The 23042-nt window shown below is 36.3% G+C and overlaps 1 protein-coding gene across 3 annotated transcripts in view; it reads right to left on the minus strand.

The window, feature by feature from the left end:
- Positions 1 to 22637, minus strand: part of LOC127882122 (cadherin EGF LAG seven-pass G-type receptor 1-like) — a 60974-nt gene extending 38337 nt beyond the window's left edge. Inside the window, exons 1-4 of one of the 3 annotated variants that reach the window (XM_052430580.1) lie at positions 18636 to 22633; positions 14981 to 15345; positions 9112 to 9286; positions 3395 to 3520 (exon numbers count right to left, since the gene is read on the minus strand). In XM_052430580.1, coding sequence (XP_052286540.1) covers positions 3395 to 3520; positions 9112 to 9286; positions 14981 to 15345; positions 18636 to 22236 — 4267 coding nt within the window. In that variant the 5' untranslated portion in view covers positions 22237 to 22633. Of the gene's footprint in view, positions 1 to 3394; positions 3521 to 9111; positions 9287 to 14980; positions 15346 to 18635 lie in introns of all 3 variants that reach the window. The other 2 variants (XM_052430581.1, XM_052430582.1) reach the window with 2 other exon arrangements.
- Between the last annotated feature and the right edge of the window lie 405 nt (positions 22638 to 23042).

Here is a 23042-nt window from a genome sequence, read left to right on the forward strand (position 1 = left end):
AATGCTGTAACAAAAAGAACATGCATAAACGGTAGTTGATTCCCTAGTTTGAACCATGCTAAATCCTTAAAATGCCTATTTCCAGTAACTGTGACCTTTGACCTAGTGACCTCAAAATCAAAAGGGGTCATCTGCGAGTCATGATCAATGTACCTATGAAGTTTCATAATCCTAGGCCCAAGCGTTCTTGAGTTATCGTCTGACAACCACCTGGTGGACGGACCGACCGACAGACAGACAGACCGACATGAGCAAAGCAATTTACCCCCCGTTCTTCGAAGGGGGGGCATAATAATAAGTTATCAATTGTTACTAAATTAAACACAACCAACATTCTGAACTGGGGTACATCACAATAAAAATAGTGAAAAAATGAGACACTGACATTTGTCATTGAAGCATTAAATGTTACAGCATTTAATCTTCCACAAAAGCAGCCATGCCATGTGAAAATCAGGGACTGAGGGATAACAATGCAGTTGTGTGTTCAAGGGGATATATTGTTTATGACTCCCCAGAGTCACTGCTCATGCATACAGCATTTCTCACTGAAGAAAATTAATGGGCAAAAGCACATTTGTTTCAACCAATGTATGAAAAATATGCTTCCCAAAAAAGGATATTGTTATTGAAGTCACCTTAAACTGATTGCTGTACACAATGTTGTGACAGTTAAGTTTTAATATGTCATAAAAGTAAGAAAAGTGAAGATCCGATTTGTATACATGTATTATCAGTACAAAAAATTTCACAAATATAAACAAATAAATAACATCTCATATGAATTAATATTTGTTAATTATCCATGCTTGACCAGGGAGAAAATTGAATTTATATCTGATTTTTGAGTCATTTGTAATATTTTCAAGCTTAGTCCTTATTACACTATGTCTTTATTGTGATAATTTATTAAAAAAATAGAATAATTAGTTGTCATTCTATAGAGACAAAAGCACCTGTGAGGCTATAAGATTACAGACACCCAGCTATTTGAGTCACTAGAGCAGGATTAGATTACAGCTTTAGAGATCCAACTTTATTGATCAGGAATCACAAATTGCTGATGCCAATTAAATAAGATCTAAGAAGATTTCTACCTGGGTAATTCAGATAAAGGGTGAATAGCTGTGCACACAACCCAGTATTGATCTCAGATAGTCTGGATGGTCTAGCAGGACAGTTTATTATGAGGTGGAAAGACACACTTGATTTATGTGAACCCACTAAGTGGTCATAAAGACATCAGTAATAATACACATAATAATTAAAAACTTACCACTTTACATTGTTAACTTGAACCCCAACACTAATGTAATTAAACTTATCACATAAGATTGCAAAGTCCAACCCCAAAAATGTCAAGACTTCAAAACAAGCAAATAATTCCTCATATAACAAGAGCACCGCATAACGGGTGCCACACTCGCCTGCGGGTGCAGGTTCGAATAAATGAAAGCTTGTCAGATTATTTTTTTTAAGAGGTCACAGTGACCTTGACCTTTGACCTAGTGACCCAAAAATGGGTGAGGCATGTAGAACTAATCAAGGATCAGCTACATGTACAAACGAAGTTTCAAAGTTGTAGGTTGAAGCACTTTGATTTTAGAGCCAATGTTCAAAACCTTTACAAAATGTAAAGGTTTTAGCACAAAGCGGACGACACGACGACAGACACGACGAGCTAGCTATGACAATACCTCGGGTTTTCTCCGAAAACAGCTGAGCTAAAAATGATATTGAGATGCAAGATTTAACAAAACAGTTATTTAGGAAATGCATGTCATAAAAGAAGGTAAAAATATATGGAGAACAATGAAACATAAATATTCAATGCGATTGATTAACAGTGAAGCCTTCAGGTTGCACATGAAGGTATTTTATGTGTAGTAGCAATTTTGTGTGGGAATTCAAGCTGTAAATGTTCATTATTCTCAGTGTCATAAATTTCTGGGGACACAGGATTGCAAGACCAATTACATTAAGTAGTGTGCTGCTCACAATTTTTACAAAAAAAGAGAAAGAAAAGCATGTCTTATGCATGCATAGAATAATCTGTAACAATAACATGCGCTGGCATTCCTTCAGAAAATCTTAAGATTCTTTATTCTTAATACAACTCAGCAAAGATTTTTGACAAAAGATTAAAATGTTACAAAGTTAATCAAATGACGCAATACTTTTATGTGAGATTAGATATAGCAATTTTTTAGAAGAGAAGCATTTTGCACCTGCACACCACATTTGACCAAGTTAACCAAGTGTTTATTTTTACAAATGTCTATTCCTCACACTATGACATTTAAGTTAACATTTTTAAAGAACTTTTCTGCTTAATAAAAACAAATGTTTAACATTAAATACCTCCGCATATCAATTTTGCAATGAAGTTAAGCTGACACTTGAATAATTTTCAAATGTATGTAGAAAAAAACTTTGCTTAACAGAAATGGAAAGTGAGAAATAAATCATTGCACTCCAGTTTTCAAGTGCAACTGATAAAACAGATGAAATATTTGGATTTAAGTCATAAACTTCAAAAACATGAGCTCCATGATTTAGATTCACAAGTGGCATGTTTTCCACGTTTATCAAGTATGTTCTTGCATGAAGGCACTCAAAACATTTATTAGTGAATCATAATGAACACTAAAATTGCTTTGATAGACTGAGAATGCTTATTTTAAGAAAAATACAGAACAATTTGGTCAATGAAATGCCAAAATACTAATATCATCCTTGCTCAAAGTTACATACTCTACAAAGGATGCTCAGCAAATCTCCTTTTAATCTGTCTCCGGCAGATGTATGTTATATTCAGGTTACTATCAATGCAGATTATTGCAGGGTCTTGTGATTTCTCCTACCACAACCAGCCTGTGTTTACTCATTAGTAATAAATTGAATGTGATTTAAGACACAAATAAACAATGTTTGACTCCTGAGGATTAAGGTCCTTTATAAATGTAAAATGGAAGATACAGGAATTGCACAGGGATATTTACAAACTTGCAGATATGACCCCTGGTCATAGAGCAGCCTAATTGCCTATGCATTCATTTGATGTTTATGTCAAGTTTGTCAATGGAATTACTTTTTGTTTTAATTTCTGAAGAGAACACTATATTGATCAAAATTTGCACTGACAATTTTATCACAGAATAGTATTAAACTGCTGGCCATTTTATCAAATGACACATCAGGGATGTGAAAGTTTTCTGTCCCAATAGTCCAAGGTGGGTAATTACACCGTCAGACATGAAAATTAATATTGTTGACTTGTTGATGAACAAATTGAAAACCTTATGCCATGAAAGTGGCCTATATGTGCAAATACTTTGTGGTAATCTACCTCATTACTATAATCTTAACAGCATTGTAAATAAAGATCAGTTACCAGTAAATCCCTGCTTGCATTCGCACGAGTATCCGCCTTCTTTACTGTGACATGTGGCAGAATTGTTGCACGGGTTGGAGTAGCAGAGGTTCACCTCAATGTCACAATACTTGTAAGTGTCAAATCCTGAAAATATACACAACAGTCATCATGTATACTTTATGGAATAGGTTCTGTCATCCCAGATTCACTTCATAGAACAGATTAGAGAAAATCATACAACAAAAATGCTTGCTGATTATTATGCAACCCTTCGAAAATGAGGGGGTGTATTGTTTTGCACATGTCGGTCGGTCGGTCCGTCGGTCGGTCCGTCCACCGAATGGTTTCCGGATGATAACTTACGCCTAGGATCATGAAACTTCATAGGTACATCGATCATGACTCGCAGATGACTCCTATTGATTTTCAGGTCACCAGGTCAAAGGTCAAGGTCATGGTGACTAGAACCAGTAAAATGGTTTCCGGATGATAACTCAAGAACCCTTACGCCTAGGATCATGAAACTTCATAGGTACATTGATCATGACTTGCAGATGACTCCTATTGATTTTCAGGTCACTAGGTCAAAGGTCAAGGTCACAGTGACTCGACAAAGAAAAATGGTTTCCGGATGATAACTCAAGAATGCTTATGCCTAGGATCATGAAACTTCATAGGTACATTGATCATGACGCGCAGATGACCCCTATTGATTTTCAGGTCACTCGGTCAAAGGTCAAGGTCACTCAAACCAGTAAAATGGTTTCCAGATGATAGCTAAAGAAGGCTTACGCCTAGGATCATGAAACTTCATAGGTACATTGATCATGACTCGCAGATGACCCCTATTGATTTTCAGGTCAATAGATCAAAGGTCACCGTGACTCAAACCAGTAAAATGGATTCCGGATGATAACTCAAGAATGCTTACGCCTAGGATAATGAAACTTCATAGGTACATTGATCATGACTCGCAGATGACCCCTATTGATTTTCAAGTCACTAGGTCAAAGGTCAAGGTCACGGTGACTGGACACAGTAAAATGGTTTCCAGATGATAACTCAAGAACGCTTACGCCTAGGATCATGAAACTTCATAGGTACATTGATCATGAGTCACAGATGACCCCTATTGGTTTTCAGGTCACTAGGTCTTAGGTCAAGGTCACGTTGACTTGACACAGTAAAATGGTTTCTGGATGATAACTCAAGAAAGCTTACGCCTAGGATCATGAAACTTCATAGGTACATTGATCATGACTCGCAGATGACCCCTATTGATTTTCAGGTCACTAGGTCAAAGGTCAAGGTCACGGTGATTTGACACAGTAAAATGGTTTCTAGATGATAACTCAAGAAAGCGTATGCCTAGGATCATGAAACTTCATAGGTACGTTGATCATGACTGGTGGCAGATGACCCCTATTGATTTTCAGGTCACTAGGTTAAAGGTCAAGGTTACAGTGACAAAAAACGTATTCACACAATGGCTCCACTACAACTGACAGCCCATATGAGGGCCATGCATGTTTTACAAACAGCCCTTCTTTGCAAAAGCTTTTTCTACTAGCGGCAACTATTAAACTACATATATATTGTTTTAGCCATAATAAGATTATATATGACTAGGAAATCAATAAGATTTATTTATTTATCTGTGAATAGTTTTTTCTTGAAATACAGGATTTGCATTATTTTTAGTAAAGCTGATGCAGTTGTTTGTTGGAAATTTGTGGCATAACAAGTTGCGGATGAGATTTTTAAAGCAAGAAATAGACAAGAGATGTATTTGTCAGAAACACAATGCCCCTTATTGCGCAGCTTTGGAGCCATGATATTTTTGACCTTTGACCTTGAAGGATGACCTTGACCTTTAATCACTCAAAATGTGCAGCTCCATGAGATACACATGCATGCCAAATATCAAGTTGCTATGTTCAATATTTCAAAAGTTATTGCAAAACTTTACTGTAAGGTTAAAGTTTTGGGACAGAATGACAGACAGAAAGACAGGCCAAAAACAATATACCCCCGATCATTCGATCCGGGGGCATAAAAAGGGACACAAAAGAACACAGGAGACTTTGGTGGCCATCAGGGTCACCTTCTGGTTCCTGAAAACATTTATAAACTAAAAGGATCCGATTCTTGTCATTATTTCATTATATCACATCAGCGATTTTTTTCCTTCTTTATAAAGTACCGGAAAACGGGACTTTGATTTTTGTTTTTTTAAATAAAGTGCAACATTTTGTTAGCTGCGCTATGCAACTCTCTGGCTTGAGCTTAAGTTAATATAATATTGACAACTTGACAACATTTTGTTATCAATTTTAAAGTACTTGGGAGCAAAATATTTAATACACAAATTTCCCAATGTGAATACTTCAAGACGTGAATTTTCCAAATTTCAGGGGTTTTGGCGCTCATTTTTCCCTAATGGGCTGGAACAGGTACTTTTCCAAATTGGGCAAAAAAATTCGCTGCACATGCAAGGACTCCAAAGGAGAACAAAATCAATGAAGAAAAACTGACTGTATCAGACTGAAAGGCACAAACCAGACACTGAATCGAAGCAGTAATATATCATTGATTTCAGCAGTGTATTAAATTATATTTGGAGTATGCTGACAACTTCTGACTCCCTGTGGGAAACTCCAGATTTCTTAAACTAGTGGAACAGATATGATTTGAAGCAGATTGTATTTTATTTCAAGGCATCCACCAACATAGCAATGGTTTACAACTGTTGTAACAGATGTCAGCTCTGAGTAAATCTCATACACAGAAGTGACCCTTGACAGGGTTTCATTCATTTCCCCTAATTGGCTCAGCATGACCTGTCCTATAAAGTAGGGGCTCCAATTTGCTGTTAAAATGAGACTCATTATACTAATCAAGCATCTCAATAACAGAGATTAAAAGAAGTAAGCCCTTGTAAGACCATGATCGTGGGAAATCAACCAAAGCCAAATGAACAACTTGAATAAGATTGGCCTCTTTCAGACAGCATTAAAATAGTCACTACAGTCACTGTGAATTATTTCTTTCACTTTGGACAATGTGGCTTCACACTTCTTGTCACAAATATGGCTGGTTTATTAGGAATACTGGGTGGATAAATAACAACTAACACCTCTTATGTGCGTGTCATGGGCTTACAAAGAAAGAGCTCAGGGGTTCAAAGGGACAGGCTTTGTGGCCATGGAAACCAGGTGATCTATTTGTGGGGCCCTTGGTTAATGCCTCATGAACCAAGAATAAAAAGGTAATGCTTCACAGAAAACAATTGTCCCAGATTTATTTACATATTTTTTTATATAAAAAATAATTAACAAGAAAGCCAAAAAGTATTAAATAGTAATATTACCATGTTAAGAAGTGTCAAATGTGAACCTCTATGTTTATTGACATATCAGCAAACACATGAGTTTTGGGCAGCAATTCACTCACAAAATACCACTATTAAGCATGCAATCAAACAAAGACTGTGGTCATCTCATGGTATTTAGCATGTGAATAACTTGGGAACATTTCTTAATCTATATGCATTTGCATAGAATTTCAGTTTTCACAGCAGCATTATTACTCAGAAATGAACATCAACCTACACATTAGATGTCATGCCTCACTAGTACTCTTAGCATATCAGTTGCTTTATGTATTCATTATACACACAGGTTACAGTTGATCTACCATCAAAGAAATAAAATACAGTGTTATTATTGTTTAGCATGATGGAAATGCCACACACAAGCTAAAGGTCATGTGCAAAAACAAACACTATTTAAAGTACCTTAATTAACCTACCTAATTGAATAATTACAGATTTCATGGTAAACAAAACAGAAAGAATTGTTAGATTGGTTTGCACACACTGCAGCCATGGTCAACACAGAAAGCAATTTAGCAAGGAAGGATGGTGGTAGAGATATTGATTTCCTGAATAATGTGAAAGATCTTTTGCCTGGGTATCTAATAACTGTGTATATGCAAGGTCTGCATTAGGTTATTGACCTGCATTTGTATGTTTTATGTTCATTGATTAACAGAAAGGATGGATTGGAACATTAATAATTGATCAGTTTCTGTAGAATAATCATGTACATGTATCTCAATTGTAAAAGTTTTAAAATCTATTCCATATTAGATTTATTAAAAAAATACATAAATCAAGATTTCTTTGAATAACTATTGAATTAGTCGACAATACCAAGCCAAGAATCCTTAATCATCTGTTCCCTGGAGACACAATGTCAATGCCAGCAAGGCAATATCCCTCCTAAGTTATTTATGATGTAAACAAGCAGAAAAACTGAGCCAAGAGCCAAAGTGGGCCAATGATGCTTCACTGGATGATGTGAGGTCAGTTTCAAAACGAAAACTACCGCAACATGTTGCTCTCTTGTGACCAACATACATTACAAGGGTCATTTCTATAGTCACATCTGAGCTGGTCCAAAGGTTTCAGAGTAATTGTTTAAAATAATATATTTCATATTTTGTTGTTTATCATCAATCATCAATCTTAATTCTGGCAAACTTGCTTGTAACCAAGGAAAAACTAGCAAATTCCAAGTACCAGTGTCATAATAGCATTTTTATCAATTAAAATCACGCAATCAGAAATGACCCCATGGATAATGGGATCTGTGGAAATCAGCTATCTGCTTAAAAAATCACACCTTTAAGTACTGTATTGGTGATTATTTGGATTATCATATGGTCCTGAATTTCTTGGGATTGAAATGTGAACAAAACTTTTCAAAGGATAAGGTTTTTTAAAGGTGTTTATTGGGCAGCTTTTCAATGATAATTTTGTTGTTTGCGTATGGAACATGCATCAAATATGTGAGATTTTACATAATGTTCACAAGTGCAAAAAAAACTTCATCCAAAAATGAGTAACATTTCTTTGCATTTAATGGTATACATATGTAACCTTTTCTTGTTTTTGATTTTTTGTGATGTTTTTTTTCACTAAATCTACTTCCTTAAAACAGATTAACTTGTTTTTTTGAATGTATTTGCAATCATCGTGCAACACTAAACCTTTAAAGTGAAGCCTGTATTTCAAAATAATTCTGAACTACCCGGTATATGCAATATATTTCAATGTCACAAAAGCAATCATAACACTTTTCAAAGTAGTGCCACAGTGTAATTTTACACCATGCTTTACATCATTCTATTCAATTAATATAAAAAACCTATAATAGCTGTACTGCTAGAATATGGAAAGGCATTATAGTATCACTTCATCTAAATTCTTCTCATTTTTATGCAGAAATAATGCAATCGTATGGGCTGAGGATTCTATTTCTTTTGCTAAAAGACCAAGCTTTCTAAAGGTTTAATTATTTTTTTAACAAAAAAGTGATATTTTGAACAAAATGCACATTTAACTTAAGATACATTTGCAAATAAAATAACAGAGAAAGACACAACAAGTAAAATGAAACACCTTGTTTATAATACTGTGATAGAAAGTCAAAACACATAACTGCATGAATTTCATGTATGTGTAGAATACAAGCGTACACTGAAACCTTTCCTCCAGAAATGTGGGTATAGTGATATATCTATACTAGCCACCTATTGCAGGTTAATTTCATTGTTAATGTTAACTTTAAAGACTTATTTTGAGAACAATCACATGCTTAGTGCATGCGTAGTGTCCAATTCAACTGTCCTTGATTAGTAAATGTCGGTAAGGTCATATGCTAAGTGCTTACTGGTGAATCCCGCCGGGCAGACACATCTGTAGCCGCTGTTTGGGTAGATGGGCCGGAACAGCATGGTCTCCGAGGTGATGAAGGGGGCGGCTGACTCAAACCACTGCACGGAGAGGCACTGCTCAAAGTAGGGGCATACCTCCCCCAGACACAGGTTGTCATCAAACGGCAAGATCTGGTAACAGGAACAACATTCATCATTAATCTCATGTTCAGAAAGAAATAAGGTTTGAATATCAGTGCTTCAAGTTGAGCATGGAAATTAAGGTTCGTTCTTTTTTATATTGGCAACATATATGACTATGAACTTTATCTTTCTAAGTCTCAAATCAAATGCTGACCGATGCTACATTTGGGATTCACTTTCTCAACGTTAACTTTTCAACATTAAGACTATCGTCATATTCATGAGATAATTGAGTCTGATTTTAAGCTCAACTGATCATTTTCAAAATCCAGTTAGTTTTGTTTTTTTCAATGAAAAAAATAAAAAATATATATATATATACTTAAAACAGGTAGCTGGTAATTGCAGCCATAATAAACAAGAAACCGTCAGAGACGGGTGATGCTCCCCAAAACTTTTTTTGTCACAATATTGCACTATATATTCAGATAAAAGGAAACGTCTTGAGGGCACAGTAGTTGTGGGGACAAGAATTTTTTTATAGAAAATTTCAAAGGGCCATAACTCTGTGAAAAATCATCCGACAAGAACCCGCTGATAATATGCACATCTCCTCTTGGTAGTGAAGCTTCCCATAAAGTTTCATTGAATTCCAGTCATTAGTTGCTGAGAAATAGCCTGGACAAAAATTGTGCATGGACAGACAGGCAGACAGACAGACAGACAGACGCACAAACGGACAGACGAAGCGGCGACTATACGCTCCCCTATAAATAAATTTTGGGGGAGCATAAAAATTTGTCCAAACTTTTGAGAGTCTAGCAAAGGAATTAAGTAAGAGTGCTAGGACACAGTTCAGGTCCTCACAATATGCAACCTCAGTCGCTGATGGACTTTATACTTTGAAATCATTATACCTATGCACATATTAAAGAACATTAAGTCACTGTTTCATTCTCATGTGGCCATTAAAGCTGAACAAATGATCAGCCATTAACCAGTAATAAATGACAAAAACCCATGTGTAACAAGTGACTGTATCCAATAACAAGATTTGTATAGCTTTATTATTAATATTTAATGGTATATTAACTGAATAAATGACATTTTATACCTATAATTGTCAAACATGTGAAGCATGTTGTTGTTTTAAGATAAGTTGTCCATGTAAATATTTAGTCGGATGAGTTTAGGCCATTCTGTTTCTTTTTAATTAACCATTGCAAGCAAAGAATCCTTAAAATGTCATCTGACTCAAACAATGAATACTAACTGGTTACCCTTGTGTATGAATGAGCTTCTTGTTTTTGTAAATAAAGGATAAAACGCTTCGTTTGCTGTTCACTTTCGCAAACAACTTCTACCAGAATTTTTATACATTTGAACACATGTCATTACTGTGTGAAAGCTTTCATAAAAGAAAATGAATGCCAAGTGAAGTCAACTGCACCTTGTCATACCCCAATAATGATTCATAAACTAAGGATCCCCAGCCTGCTACCACCTTACTCCCTCAAAGATCATCTCAGACAGCCCACTTTACAGATTGTTATTTTGGAAATTTATGGCCTTATTATTATCAACCTGACAAGCCGGTGATCATATAACAATATTTGCTGATCTTAAGTAGGTGTTGAAAGAAAGCATAGACAGATCATGTACATGATCATTAGAACACCGATGACTAGCAGGGACTTTTAAACAAAGAGAAACTGTCAACCATATTAAATCAGATAAATAATAGGTCTACAATAATTTTTTTAATTTAAGTGTCAATCAAATTTAAAGTTAATTCTGCATTATTACAGAAACTTTACACAAGTTTGAGTGTAATCATTGTCAAAAGCCAAAATTATAATTGCTGCCATTGACTAAATTATCTGTAACAAACACATTTAAATAATTTTTATCTCATGGAATTTTCTTGTTAACTTTATATGCAGTATGCCTTTTTTCAAACAAACTACATATTAACACCCCAGGTGTTGAATTTCAATATAAACTATTATGGCTGCTCTTTTTTCTAAGATGACAAAAACTTGGGATGGATTGTCATTCAAACATGGCTTGAGTTGAATGGGGGGCAATAAATTAGCATAATATCCGCTCATTGAAATCCCACTGATCGGCATGCAATTTCAATTTACAACTGGAAAAGGTTTAAAATGACAGCTCAGTTTACATAGAGCTGCCAGTACATAGCTGTGCAAGGAAGGCTTTTATATAACACCATAAAGAAAAGCATTTAATGATATGTTCAAATTTGGGTCATGCAATGAATTATTTTTAACTTTATTTACGGTAAAAGATATCCTTTAAAATGTAGTTTGCACTCGGCACTGCACTCCACGTTAACAACATTTTTAAAACAGGCTTTAATTTCTTTAATATTATATTGTACTGGGTTTTTAGTAACATTGATAAACAAGAGGGCCAAGATGGCCCTAGTTTGCTCACCTGAGAGGAGTCGGTTCATTCAATCTTTAACAAATGTCAAACTTGACCTAGATATTGTCCAGACAAACATCCTGGTCAAGTTTCATCATTATTTCATCTGCGAGTCATGATCAATGTACCTATGAAGTTTCATGATCCTAGGCGTAAGCATTCTTGAGTTATCATCCGGAAACCATTTTTCTAAGTTGAGTCACCGTGACCTTGACAGCCATTGTGTGAATATGTTTTTTGGCACTGTGACCTTGACCTTTGACCAAGTGACCTGATAATCAATAGGGGTCATCTGCGAGTCATGATCAATATACCTATGAAGTTTCATGAACCTAGCTAGGCATAAGTGTTCTTGAGTTAAGCGTTCTTGAGTTATCATCCAGAAACCATTTTACTATTTCAGGTCAACACGACCTTGACCTTTGACCTAGTGACCTGAAAATCAATAGGGGTCATCTGCGAGTCATGATCATTGTACCTATGAAGTTTCATGATCCTAGGCATAAGCGTTCTTGAGTTATCATCTGGAAACCATTTTACTATTTCAGGTCACCGTGATCTTGACCTTTGACCTAGTGACCTGAAAATCAATAGGGGTCATCTGCGAGTCATGATCAATGTACCTATGAAGTTTCATGATCCTAGGCATAAGCGTTCTTGAGTTATCATCCGGAAACCATTTTACTATTTCGGGTCATCGTGACCTTGACCTTTGACCTAGTGACCTGAAAATCAATAGGGGTTATCTGCGAGTCATGATCAATGTACCTATGAAGTTTCATGATCCTTGGTATAAGCGCTCTTGAGTTATCATCCGGAAACCATCTGGTGGACGGACGGACCGACATGAGCAAAACAATATAACCCCTCTTCTTTAAAAGGGGGGGGGGGGGTGCATAATGAGAAAACTGCCCCCCTCCCAGCAGCCATGTTATTCAACTGACAGGAACCATTTTTGAACTCAACTCTCGTATCAAGGAAACAAATGTTCTGAGTAAATTTCATGAAAATTGGGCCAAAAATGTGACTTTGCTGTGTTCACATGTTTTCACTATATACATATAGAGAAAAATGCCCCACCCACTGGCGGCCATGTTTTTTCACCGATCCCGACCATTTTCAAACCCGTCCGAGATATCAATAAAACCAATGTTTTGACCAACTTTCATGATGATTGGGCAAAAATTGTGACTTCTAGAGTGTTTACAAGGTTTCTCTATAGCCAAATAGGGAAAACTGCCACTATATACATTCAGGGAATAATGTACATGCGCGTCCCGCGTCTATGACGCACAAATATCGAAATAGACGCATTGTTTTGAAATATGTGCGTCCACTCGGACGAATTGCTGAAACGAATCCGTTAACGCATACGCGAATCACGATAAGTACGAACCATCTTGGGTATGAGTTAAAAGTGTAGCGATGAACGCCGAGTTTAACCGAATGAGGCTTAAAGACGGCAACAAGACTTTTGATTGGCTCTAGTCGAGCAGCTGCTGTATAATACGAACCAATTAGAATTGACCTTTTAAATAGAGTGTGTTATGATATTTTCTCGAGTCCCCGGATAAAAACCTGCTTTAACTTTTTGTAACTTAGTCATAAATAATACAGAAAATGCCTCCGAAATAAGGTAAATCCAAAACAAACAAGTCAACGGCTCGCAATTCGGACATTAACAATTATATTATCAGGTTCGCAATTCGGATGTTAACAATAATATTATAATTGATTTGAATCAAGTTGAAATGTTGTAACAGGTTACATTTATGAAACAGATAATGTTCTAGCCTATGAGAAGGCAAACAAGATAGTGATAAACCTGAATTTGCTGTTTTGGTTTGAACATGTTTTTGATATTTTTTTAAGTTTAATGCATAATAAAGTTCGTGAGCTAGTGTGATTAAGACTCGTTTTCTTCATTACTTGGTATATTTCAAAATTTGGGACCCATTTTTTTTTCAAGGTGGACTCATTAATTTTGGCCTGGGACTCATTTGTCTAAAATCTGCGAGTTCAAGGGACTCCTAGATAGTGAATTCTAGATTATTCCCTGTACATATAGAGAAAAATGCTCTGCCCACTGGCGGCCATGTTTTTTCACCGATCCCGACCATTTTCGAACTCATCCAAGACATCAATTGAACCAATGGTTTGACCAACTTTCATGATGATTGGGCAAAAATTGTGACTTCTAGAGTGTTTACAAGATTTCTCTATAGCCAAATAAGGAAAACTGCCCCGCCCACTGGCAGCCATGTTTTTCAACGGATCGGAACCACTTTTGAACTCAACCAAGATATCATTGAGACAAACATTTTGACAAAGTTACATGAAGATTGGGCATGAAATGTGACTTCTACAGTGTTTACAAGGTTTTTCTTTTTTTTGACCTAGTGACCTAGTTTTTGACCCAGCACAACCCAGTTTCGAACTCGGCCGAGATTTCATTGGGACAAAGCTTCTGACCAAGTTTCATGAAGATGGGACAAGAAATGGCCTATAGAGTGTTTACGAGCAAATGTTTACGGACAGACGGACGGACAGACATACGACGGACAAAGACCAGTCACAAATGCTCACCTGAGCAATCAGGTGAGCTAAAAATCCCCAAAACAAATGATTGATTTAAATTACCTCAGTCAAGAAAATGTATAATTAGACAGGATATCATTAGAACAAATGTTCTGACCAAGTTTCATGATGAGTGAACAAAAAAGGTAATTTTTAGAGTGCTAACATTAGGTTTTACCATAGCCATATAAAGATCAATTCCCGAGCCCCTGGTGGCCATGTTTTAACAGACCTGAACCATTTTCCAAATCATCCAAGATATAATAGTGACAAATCCTCTGACCAAGTTTCATTAAGATCAGACAATAAATGTGGCCTCTAGAGTGTTAACAAGGTTTTACTAAAGCCATATAAGGAAAAATGCCCTGCCTCCTGGTGGCCATGTTTTTTATCCAAACCGAACCATTTTCAAACTTGTCCAAGATATGATTAGTGTTGACCTTCTTAACAAAATTCATGAAGATCGGACAATAAATGTGGCCTGAGCAAGAGTGTGAACAAGGCAAATGGTCACGATGCACTGACGAACAATGGACATAAGGCAATCAAAAAAGCTCACCATGAGCACATTGTGCTCATGTGAGATAATAATTATGATGTACATGTATCAAACTAATAAGAGTTTAGCACAATTGGCACAATTGTCTCTACCATAAATGATGTGACATTGTAAACAAGAGTCAAAAGTGGCTGAATTCATAATTATGACGCAGTTACCTGAAGTGTGGACAGGTTTGCAAGCAAAACGCGCTTCAGATAGATCTGTTCCTTCAGAAACTCTGGACTGTAAAATACATCAACCAGCTGGCGGTCCTTCAGAACAGATTTTTGCCGTACTGCTACCGTGATGTTTAGAATCTGCGCCTGAACATCCGTGTCACTCCGAATGTTGATCACAAAAATGTTGCTCTTTTCCACATTGATGATGGCAGCCAGCGCGTCCACAAAGAAGTTAAACAGGGGGGATAGGAACACACGACTTGTTATGTTGTTGATTCGGATTGTGACACTGTTTTGAAGCATTTCAAAAGTAACCAGTCTGACTTGAAGTCGACATGTGGCTCGCACCTCATTTACACTATCTGAAAATCATACAGTGTACATTTAAAAATCCAGGGATAATAAATATAAAGCTTTAAGATAAAATTTAACAAAAGAAAGAGAGAAGGCTATCTCAATGTCAATTTTCCATACATTTAACATTCAGGAGACTGTCCATTACTTTAGGCAAAACATGAAGCTTAATTTGCTAAGTTTGATGATTCATCATTGATTGCATAAATTGACCATTAAATATAGGTACAATAATTATATGAATCAGTGTACAAAAGGTATTCAGAAGTTGTAAAACTTTGACAGGAAATATGCAATTAAACAGCTCCTAACCTAATGTTGTGGGAGTGTAAATCTCTTTATACCGTTTTGTCAAACATTTCTATTAAATTTAAGCCAAACATTTCACTTATGTAACAAAGTGTAAAACCTCATTTCACTTATGTAACAAAGTGTAAAACCTCATTTCACTTATGTAACAAAGTGTAAAACCTCATTTCACTTATGTAACAAAGTGTAAAACCTCATTTCACTTATGTAACAAAGTGTAAAACCTCAAGGGCACTACAGCTGAAAAGGTTGGGTATTGTGAAAAATGGACAATTTACTTCGCATTTAACTTTTATAGCCATAAAAGTCTTTGTGACATGAACAAGAATTTTAATATTTAAAATATCCGCAAGTAACTTTGACGTAAGGATTTAATGGAAAATCAGGAAAAAAATTGTAGCATACCGTCATACAGTTACATTTTCACCAAACTAATGCAATTTTTGTTGAAAGTGTTCATTTTAAAAATATATTCTAATCGAGAAATAAATAAGCAAACTTCAAGTTTCACAATGTGCCACAACAATCGGGAAAATGAATTTGCAAAACTTCACCAATCCTAAAGGCTGGTTTTAACATGAAAGAAAATATTTATAAGGTCAGCTTACATTAAATAAAGACATAAAAGTCTGAACCAAAACCCAACTTTAAATGTTGGTTTTATTAAATAGTTATCAAACAAGATCAAAAACAGTGACACATTGTTAACTAATCCAAGCTGGGTTAACCACTGTGGCAAAGATTTCTGTATAAACAAAGGATTAGGCACAAACTGGCGAGCATTAAAAATGTCAAATAGACCGTTAACAGGTATATATTTTTTCTTAAAGATATTTACGTAAAGGAAATGCACAATTTTACAACAAATGAGTGATATAGGCATGTGTCAACAGAAACATTTAACAAGAATGGTGTTGCTTTGTTAAGATAAGCAGCATATAAGCAGTGTCTGACTAATCTGTACAGCGATTTTGTGTTTGCCCAACTGGGAACGTACCCATACCATACCAATTGGGAACAATAAGTGCACAAAACCCTTACATTTGGAACATTTGCATTGTGAAATCTTCAGATTGGGAATTAAGGGTCTTTTTAATTGCTTGGTATAAATTGCACAAACCAATTCAAATATTCATAATTTCATTGATAATTGAATTTTGGCTTGAAATGTTCAGCTTCAGTGATCTTTTTATTTGTACACTTTTCAGATAATGCATGTTTGGAACAAAATTGACAAACAATTTCCTTCCTTTAAGGAAATTTTCTGACCGCAATTTTGTAGTTTTTCATTAATTGGGAACGTACCTTTGCCAGCTTCTTTATAAAGAGGGTAAATAATTGCTGGTGTAATTTTTAAGTACATAACGTGTTTGTTTTGTTTTCATTATAAAATGCTTTTTTGTAACATTTAATAACACAATGAGTATCTGATTTATTATAATATTAACAATTATAATTAATCTTGAGTCTACATGTAGTATTTTGTTATATTGTAATGTAACACAAAAACAACTGAATGACTTTTATCGGACTTCTATGATAACTTACCAGTTAGGCACATTTTAATTTTAATTTAATTAAGGTCAGGCAATTAGATATCATAGACATCTTAAATATATGCTATTTACATGTACATGCCAATAGAGAAACTTTATGTGAACCACTGAAAGGTACCCTACAACATACAATTGACTTCCTTAAAAAGCCCCTAAAGGTCCCTTAGTTTGTATTATCTGATCAAACATTTCCCTGTAACACGTATAGACAGATAAAATCATCATAAAAGCCAATTGCAGTGGCCCGTCAGAAGTTCAAAAGCACTCCTAAATTGTTTTGACATCTTTATTACTAGCATTTTTTTTAAATAAAAATAAATAAATAGCTGTCAAGCCAAGAGAAAATGCACTGAATACTGAAGACTTGATAAGACAAGTTTTGGGAAAAATGCCAGTGCAATCTTTATTGGTAAAACTGCTTGAAATGTGTGCCTGGATCTCCATTTTAAATGTTGAATACAGCTAAATGCATGACTTTCCCCTTTCTCATCATACACATACAAGTTACACAAAATGATTGTAATATCTCAATTTTAACAGTTATTATAGCTCACCTATCACAAGAGTAAATATTTCAGGGAGATAACTGTCAGTGATATCAAAGGACCCTATCTCACCGGATTTAAAACTTTGATAAGCCACGATTTTACAGCCTAAAGCAGACATAATAGGTTACAGATTACACATCTTGCATGCAAGATCTAAAACAAAGATTTACCACTCAAAGTAGTGTGGTTGCCAGTGACTGGCTTTGTTCAAGATGGATTGAGTACTGTCACAGTCTAGTGAAGTCCTAAGTTTAATCATTCTTGAATTCTTAATAAAGTAAAACCTATCATAAAAGGCAAAATTGTCAACAAAAACCCTATATTGGAGGGTCACTACTTGTCTAGGGTTTGTTATGTTTGTTTAGATTGTTTTCCATTTTCAACACAATATTTCTGTAATCTCATGGCCAGCAAACCTACTCGCACTACTCCTGGGTAAACATGTTATCAAGTACTCACTGTGTCTTTTTTCATTCAAAATTCAGTCCGGTATTCGGCCCCAATCCCAATGGAAAAAAGTATACATGTTCCCAAATGGAAGCTAAAAATTCCTAAATGAAGGCTGCCAAAAAAATTATGTTTTTTATCTTGATATTTTGTCCATTTCCCATCCATGTGAGTGCAACCTTAGTAAATATAATACTGAAAACACTTGTATTCTCAATTTTAAAGCATTTTGTAGCGAAACAACAACACTCATTTCCCAATTTTAGTCAAAATGCCGCAAATTTTCCCAATCCAAAGGCACCCGGCCCCATTCCCAAAACGCCGAGTGCTCTTCAGTACAAACTGAGCAAGAAATGTTAAGTATTTCAATATTCAAGATGTAACATTTTTCAATTTTTATAAACAATGAAAAATCGGTCAACAAATTAATTTTCTCACCTGAAACTTTGACTTGTATGGTCCCGTTCCTTGGAACATCAGAGTTAAGTCTCGAATCTAGTGTTATCTCCCCTGAAGATTCATTCAGCTTCAGGAAACCTGCTTCATTGCCCATCGTAAACACATAATTTAACCTAGTTTTGTCAGAAACATCTGGATCAAACGCTGGAATTCGTCCAATTGGCGCTGAAGGGAAATGATCGACATAGTTATTGAAAATAATTGTGAAATCTTTTAGCACTGGTGCATTGTCATTGACATCCTGTACATTCACTACAACCACCGTAGTCCCAAATAGCGGTCCGGATGAGGCCTTCAGGCGAAACCTGTACACATTTTTCTCTGCTTCATAATCCAGATCAATTTTGTTAATAATACTGGCTGGATCTGTAGGTTTATTTTGATTGAGAACAAAATATTCTGCATCAAAGCCTGGTTCTAAAGAGTACTGGATTAGAGCATTTGCACCCACATCATTGTCAACGGCTGATATCACGGCAATGGTTGATCCAATCTTTTGGTTTTCTGGAACCATGACATTGATTTCTCCCTGTGAGAATATTGGCGCGTTGTCATTTATGTCTTCCACCTCGATTTCAACAACTGCTGAACCAGTCAATGGTCTAAAGCCTCCATCAACCGCTATCACTGTCAGTGTATAATTGCTACGTCTTTCACGATCTAATTTTCCTTTAGCTATTCTGATCTGACCATTTGCTGGATCAATTTCAAAGTCTGCAGATCCCTCTATACCATCTTGAAACTGATAACGAATCTGTGCGTTGATGTTCCAGTCTTTATCAGTCGCAGTAACTGTGGTAACAAGCGCTCCTCCAATATCTCCTTCACTGACTTTAGCCTTGTAAGTGGCTGGATTGAAGACAGGCTGATTATCATTTACATCCTTCACTTCAACAATCACATTGGCAACCTCACTCTTTGGCGGATTTCCGTGATCACTTGCTTTGACATCGAATGAATATGCAGCCTGCAATTCACGGTCCAGACTTTCCCTGGTGGTAATAACGCCACTGTTCGGATCGATAGCAAACTCTCGTACGTTACTCAAAATTGTGAAGGATATCCTTCCATTTTCACCAATGTCTACATCTGTGGCCGTCACTTGACCGATGCTTGTCCCCACAGGCAGTTCCTCTTCAATAGACAGAGTGTAGGGAGCATACGAGAACGAAGGTGTGTGCTTGTTGATATCTGAAACATTGATATACACCTCAGCTGTATCAAATTTATTGTCAACATCTGATGCTCGTATAGTCAGGATGTACCTGGTTTGAGTTTTATAATCCAGGAGCTTTTGTAACGTGATCCAACCATTCTCTCTGCTAATCATGAAAGTCTGGTCATTGTTTCCGCTTTGAATTTGGTAGGTCAGTGTGGGAAATTGTTGAGCATCTGCATCTGTAGCAGTGACTTGGATAATCTGCTTGTACTGTGGTGTATCCTCAGGTAAAACTATGCTGTAAGTTTTGGGTGAAAAAATGGGATTGTTATCATTTATGTCATTGATTGTTATTTCTACAGACGCTCTTGCAGACCTCGGCGGTTTGCCATTATCTTTCACTTCGACTGTGAACGAGTAACTGGCCTTCAATTCTCTGTCCACAGGAGCGCGGATTGAAATCTGTCCACTCACACTATCCATCGCGAATGGAAAATCAGGCTGAACATCAACCAATGAGTACATCAGACGGGCATTTTCGCCAGAATCGCTATCTAAAGCTTTAACAGTCAGTACGCTTGTACCGATAGGCGTTCCCTCCAACACAGAGCCTCTGTACACAGCTCCTGGGCTCTGGAAGTATGGATCGTTGTCATTCAAATCCAGCACCTGTATCCACACATTGGTGATGTTAGATTTGGCAGTTTGGCCCTGATCAGATGCCTTTATTTGAAGCCTGAAATCAGTGTTTGTCTCATAGTCAAGTGGCTTTTGAACAGACAACTGGCCAGTGGTGGGATCAATGATAAATGTGTTGCTTGGATTTCCAGATGAGATGCTGTAGATAATATTCTTATTGAGTCCTTCGTCAGCATCTGTTGCAGAAACTTGTAAAATAACTGGTTTGCTTGAAACATCCAGGTTTTCTGTAACATTAATAGCGTAGGATGACTGCAGAAACTGTGGAGTATTGTCATTTTCATCATTGACGGTGATTTCGATTGTTGCAGTTGATGATCGCTGTCTCCCAACTGTTGCTTGGTCCACAGCCTGAACAATGAGAGTGTAATTTGCCTGTGATTCTCTGTCAAGGACTTTCAGAGTGGAAATGCTTCCTGATGTAGGATCAATTCGGAACATAGTTGAGCTTGGCGGAGAAATGATACTATATCGTATATCAGCATTTTCACCCAAGTCACCATCCATTGCACGAACAGTAGTGATGACAGTATTCACAGGCAGGTTCTCCGGTTTGTTGACTGTGTAAGTTTGTTTATCAAAAGTAGGTGTGATGTCGTTTTCATCATTGACAGTGACTGTTAATGTCGCAACTGCAGACTTTCTGAAAACACTGTTGTCAGTAGCGGTCACATAGAACATATGGACTGGGATGGCCTCTCTGTCAAGCAACTGTTTTGTAGTGATTTGTCCAGAAATAGGATTTATTACGAACATGTCCATACTCTGTGTATTACGAATAGCTGTCAAACTGTAGGTCAGCTTACCATCATCCCCAGAGTCAGGGTCTGTCGCTGTGATCGTGATGACTGGTGTCCCAACTGGAAGGTTTTCCATGATAGAGGTGTTGTAATCAGACCTTGCAAACTGTGGATCTGAGGACCTTGTCTGTCTCTTGAGTCTTGAAGAATGAGAATTTGTTGTCACTACCAAAAAATCGTAACTTTTGAAACCAAAAGGGCGCAAAATCACCTTGGCATAAAGGGGTAAAACGTTCTTTCCACACATTGTTAAGTGTGTGGGTATTACCATTTCAGGTCTATAGAGACATCGATCTTGTGTTGACACTATTTCATATGAACTGGTTTTTAAAGTATATAAATCTTTATTTGATCTGTCTTGGATTTGAATATCACATATATTCTGTTTAACAACACTTGGGAAAAAATCTTTCAATGCTATGATACTGTTATCCTTATTAAGGCAGTACAAATACTGAGTTGTGTAAAATAATTTACTGAATATCACAATTTCAAATGAATACTTCTCTTGAACATTATGCAGGGGGCTGCTCTGCATTGATTTTCCACATGGTGAATTTAGAAAACTTATTGCAAGAGCCAATTTTGTAGAGTTCAATGCAGTAAGTTCTTTCAAGTTTATATGATATGTTGCCAAGATTTGGATTTCTAATGGATTGCTATGAATGTTATTGCAAAAGTCTTTATTGTTTCTAATATACAGCACTCCAGAGTTATAATTCATAATGAAAACGTCTCCAATATCTGTGATACCAGCAACATTATACACCCACCCCTCCCCCAAGCTGGCATTGAATACCACATGTGTCTCATCTTCTTTGAACGATTTGTAATCGAACGTCACTTCTACACAATTCACCACCGGCACATATAAAATGTACAACAATGCAGCGAAATCCAATAGAAACTTTTTCCACCCCATATTTTCTCTTATTCCGATCACTACACCTGTAATTCCAAAGTGTGAATCAAGATTCGCCAACTTTCATGAACATCACGCGAACCTATACCATCATATCAATACCTAAATCAGTTTACTTTATTCCGACTTTTGTTGAAAGATTCGAATTATTTCAATATTTACAAACAGCGCCGCTATAGCATTTCGTCAAGCAAAATGCAGACGACACTTTCCTAATTATTTAATTCATTAGAATTGATAAGATTGAAGTCACTAGCGTGCATAAAACACACAACATAAATTACACATTCACTTTTTTATGACCTCTCCTATGCTCAAAATTTCCTTGTAATCAATACTAGTAACCCAAAATCCAAACTGAAATGGCTACGATCGAGTTCAATACTATCGGGGCTGTTCCATTGTCCTCCCTTGTAGTTTTAGCGACACATGTCACGGTCTAGCGGCTTCCTTTGAAGATGTTCACACCTGAGTGAGTGTCACAAGCGAAGCATTCCAAGGGAGACAAATGCATGTCAAGTCGGAATTTGAAGTGCATAAACTGTTCCCCTTTATTGTTTTTTTAATCCCTGAATTGGTTTGGGTTCAGTGGTCATGTACTGTATGTCCGTTTGAACAATTTCAATCTCAATCAATAGCCTAAATCAGGAACCTATATTGTGTTTGTATAGGTCCCTGCTTAAATGTGCGCATCGAAGGCATTTCACCAGAATAAATAATACATTGAAACAATGCGTAGTCTCGTTTTATGCCAAGCATAATTATGTTAATATAGTCACAATATTTAATGGACGAAACCGTTAAGA

Source organism: Dreissena polymorpha, chromosome 5, assembly GCF_020536995.1.
Source record: "Dreissena polymorpha isolate Duluth1 chromosome 5, UMN_Dpol_1.0, whole genome shotgun sequence".
NCBI lineage: Eukaryota > Metazoa > Mollusca > Bivalvia > Myida > Dreissenidae > Dreissena > Dreissena polymorpha.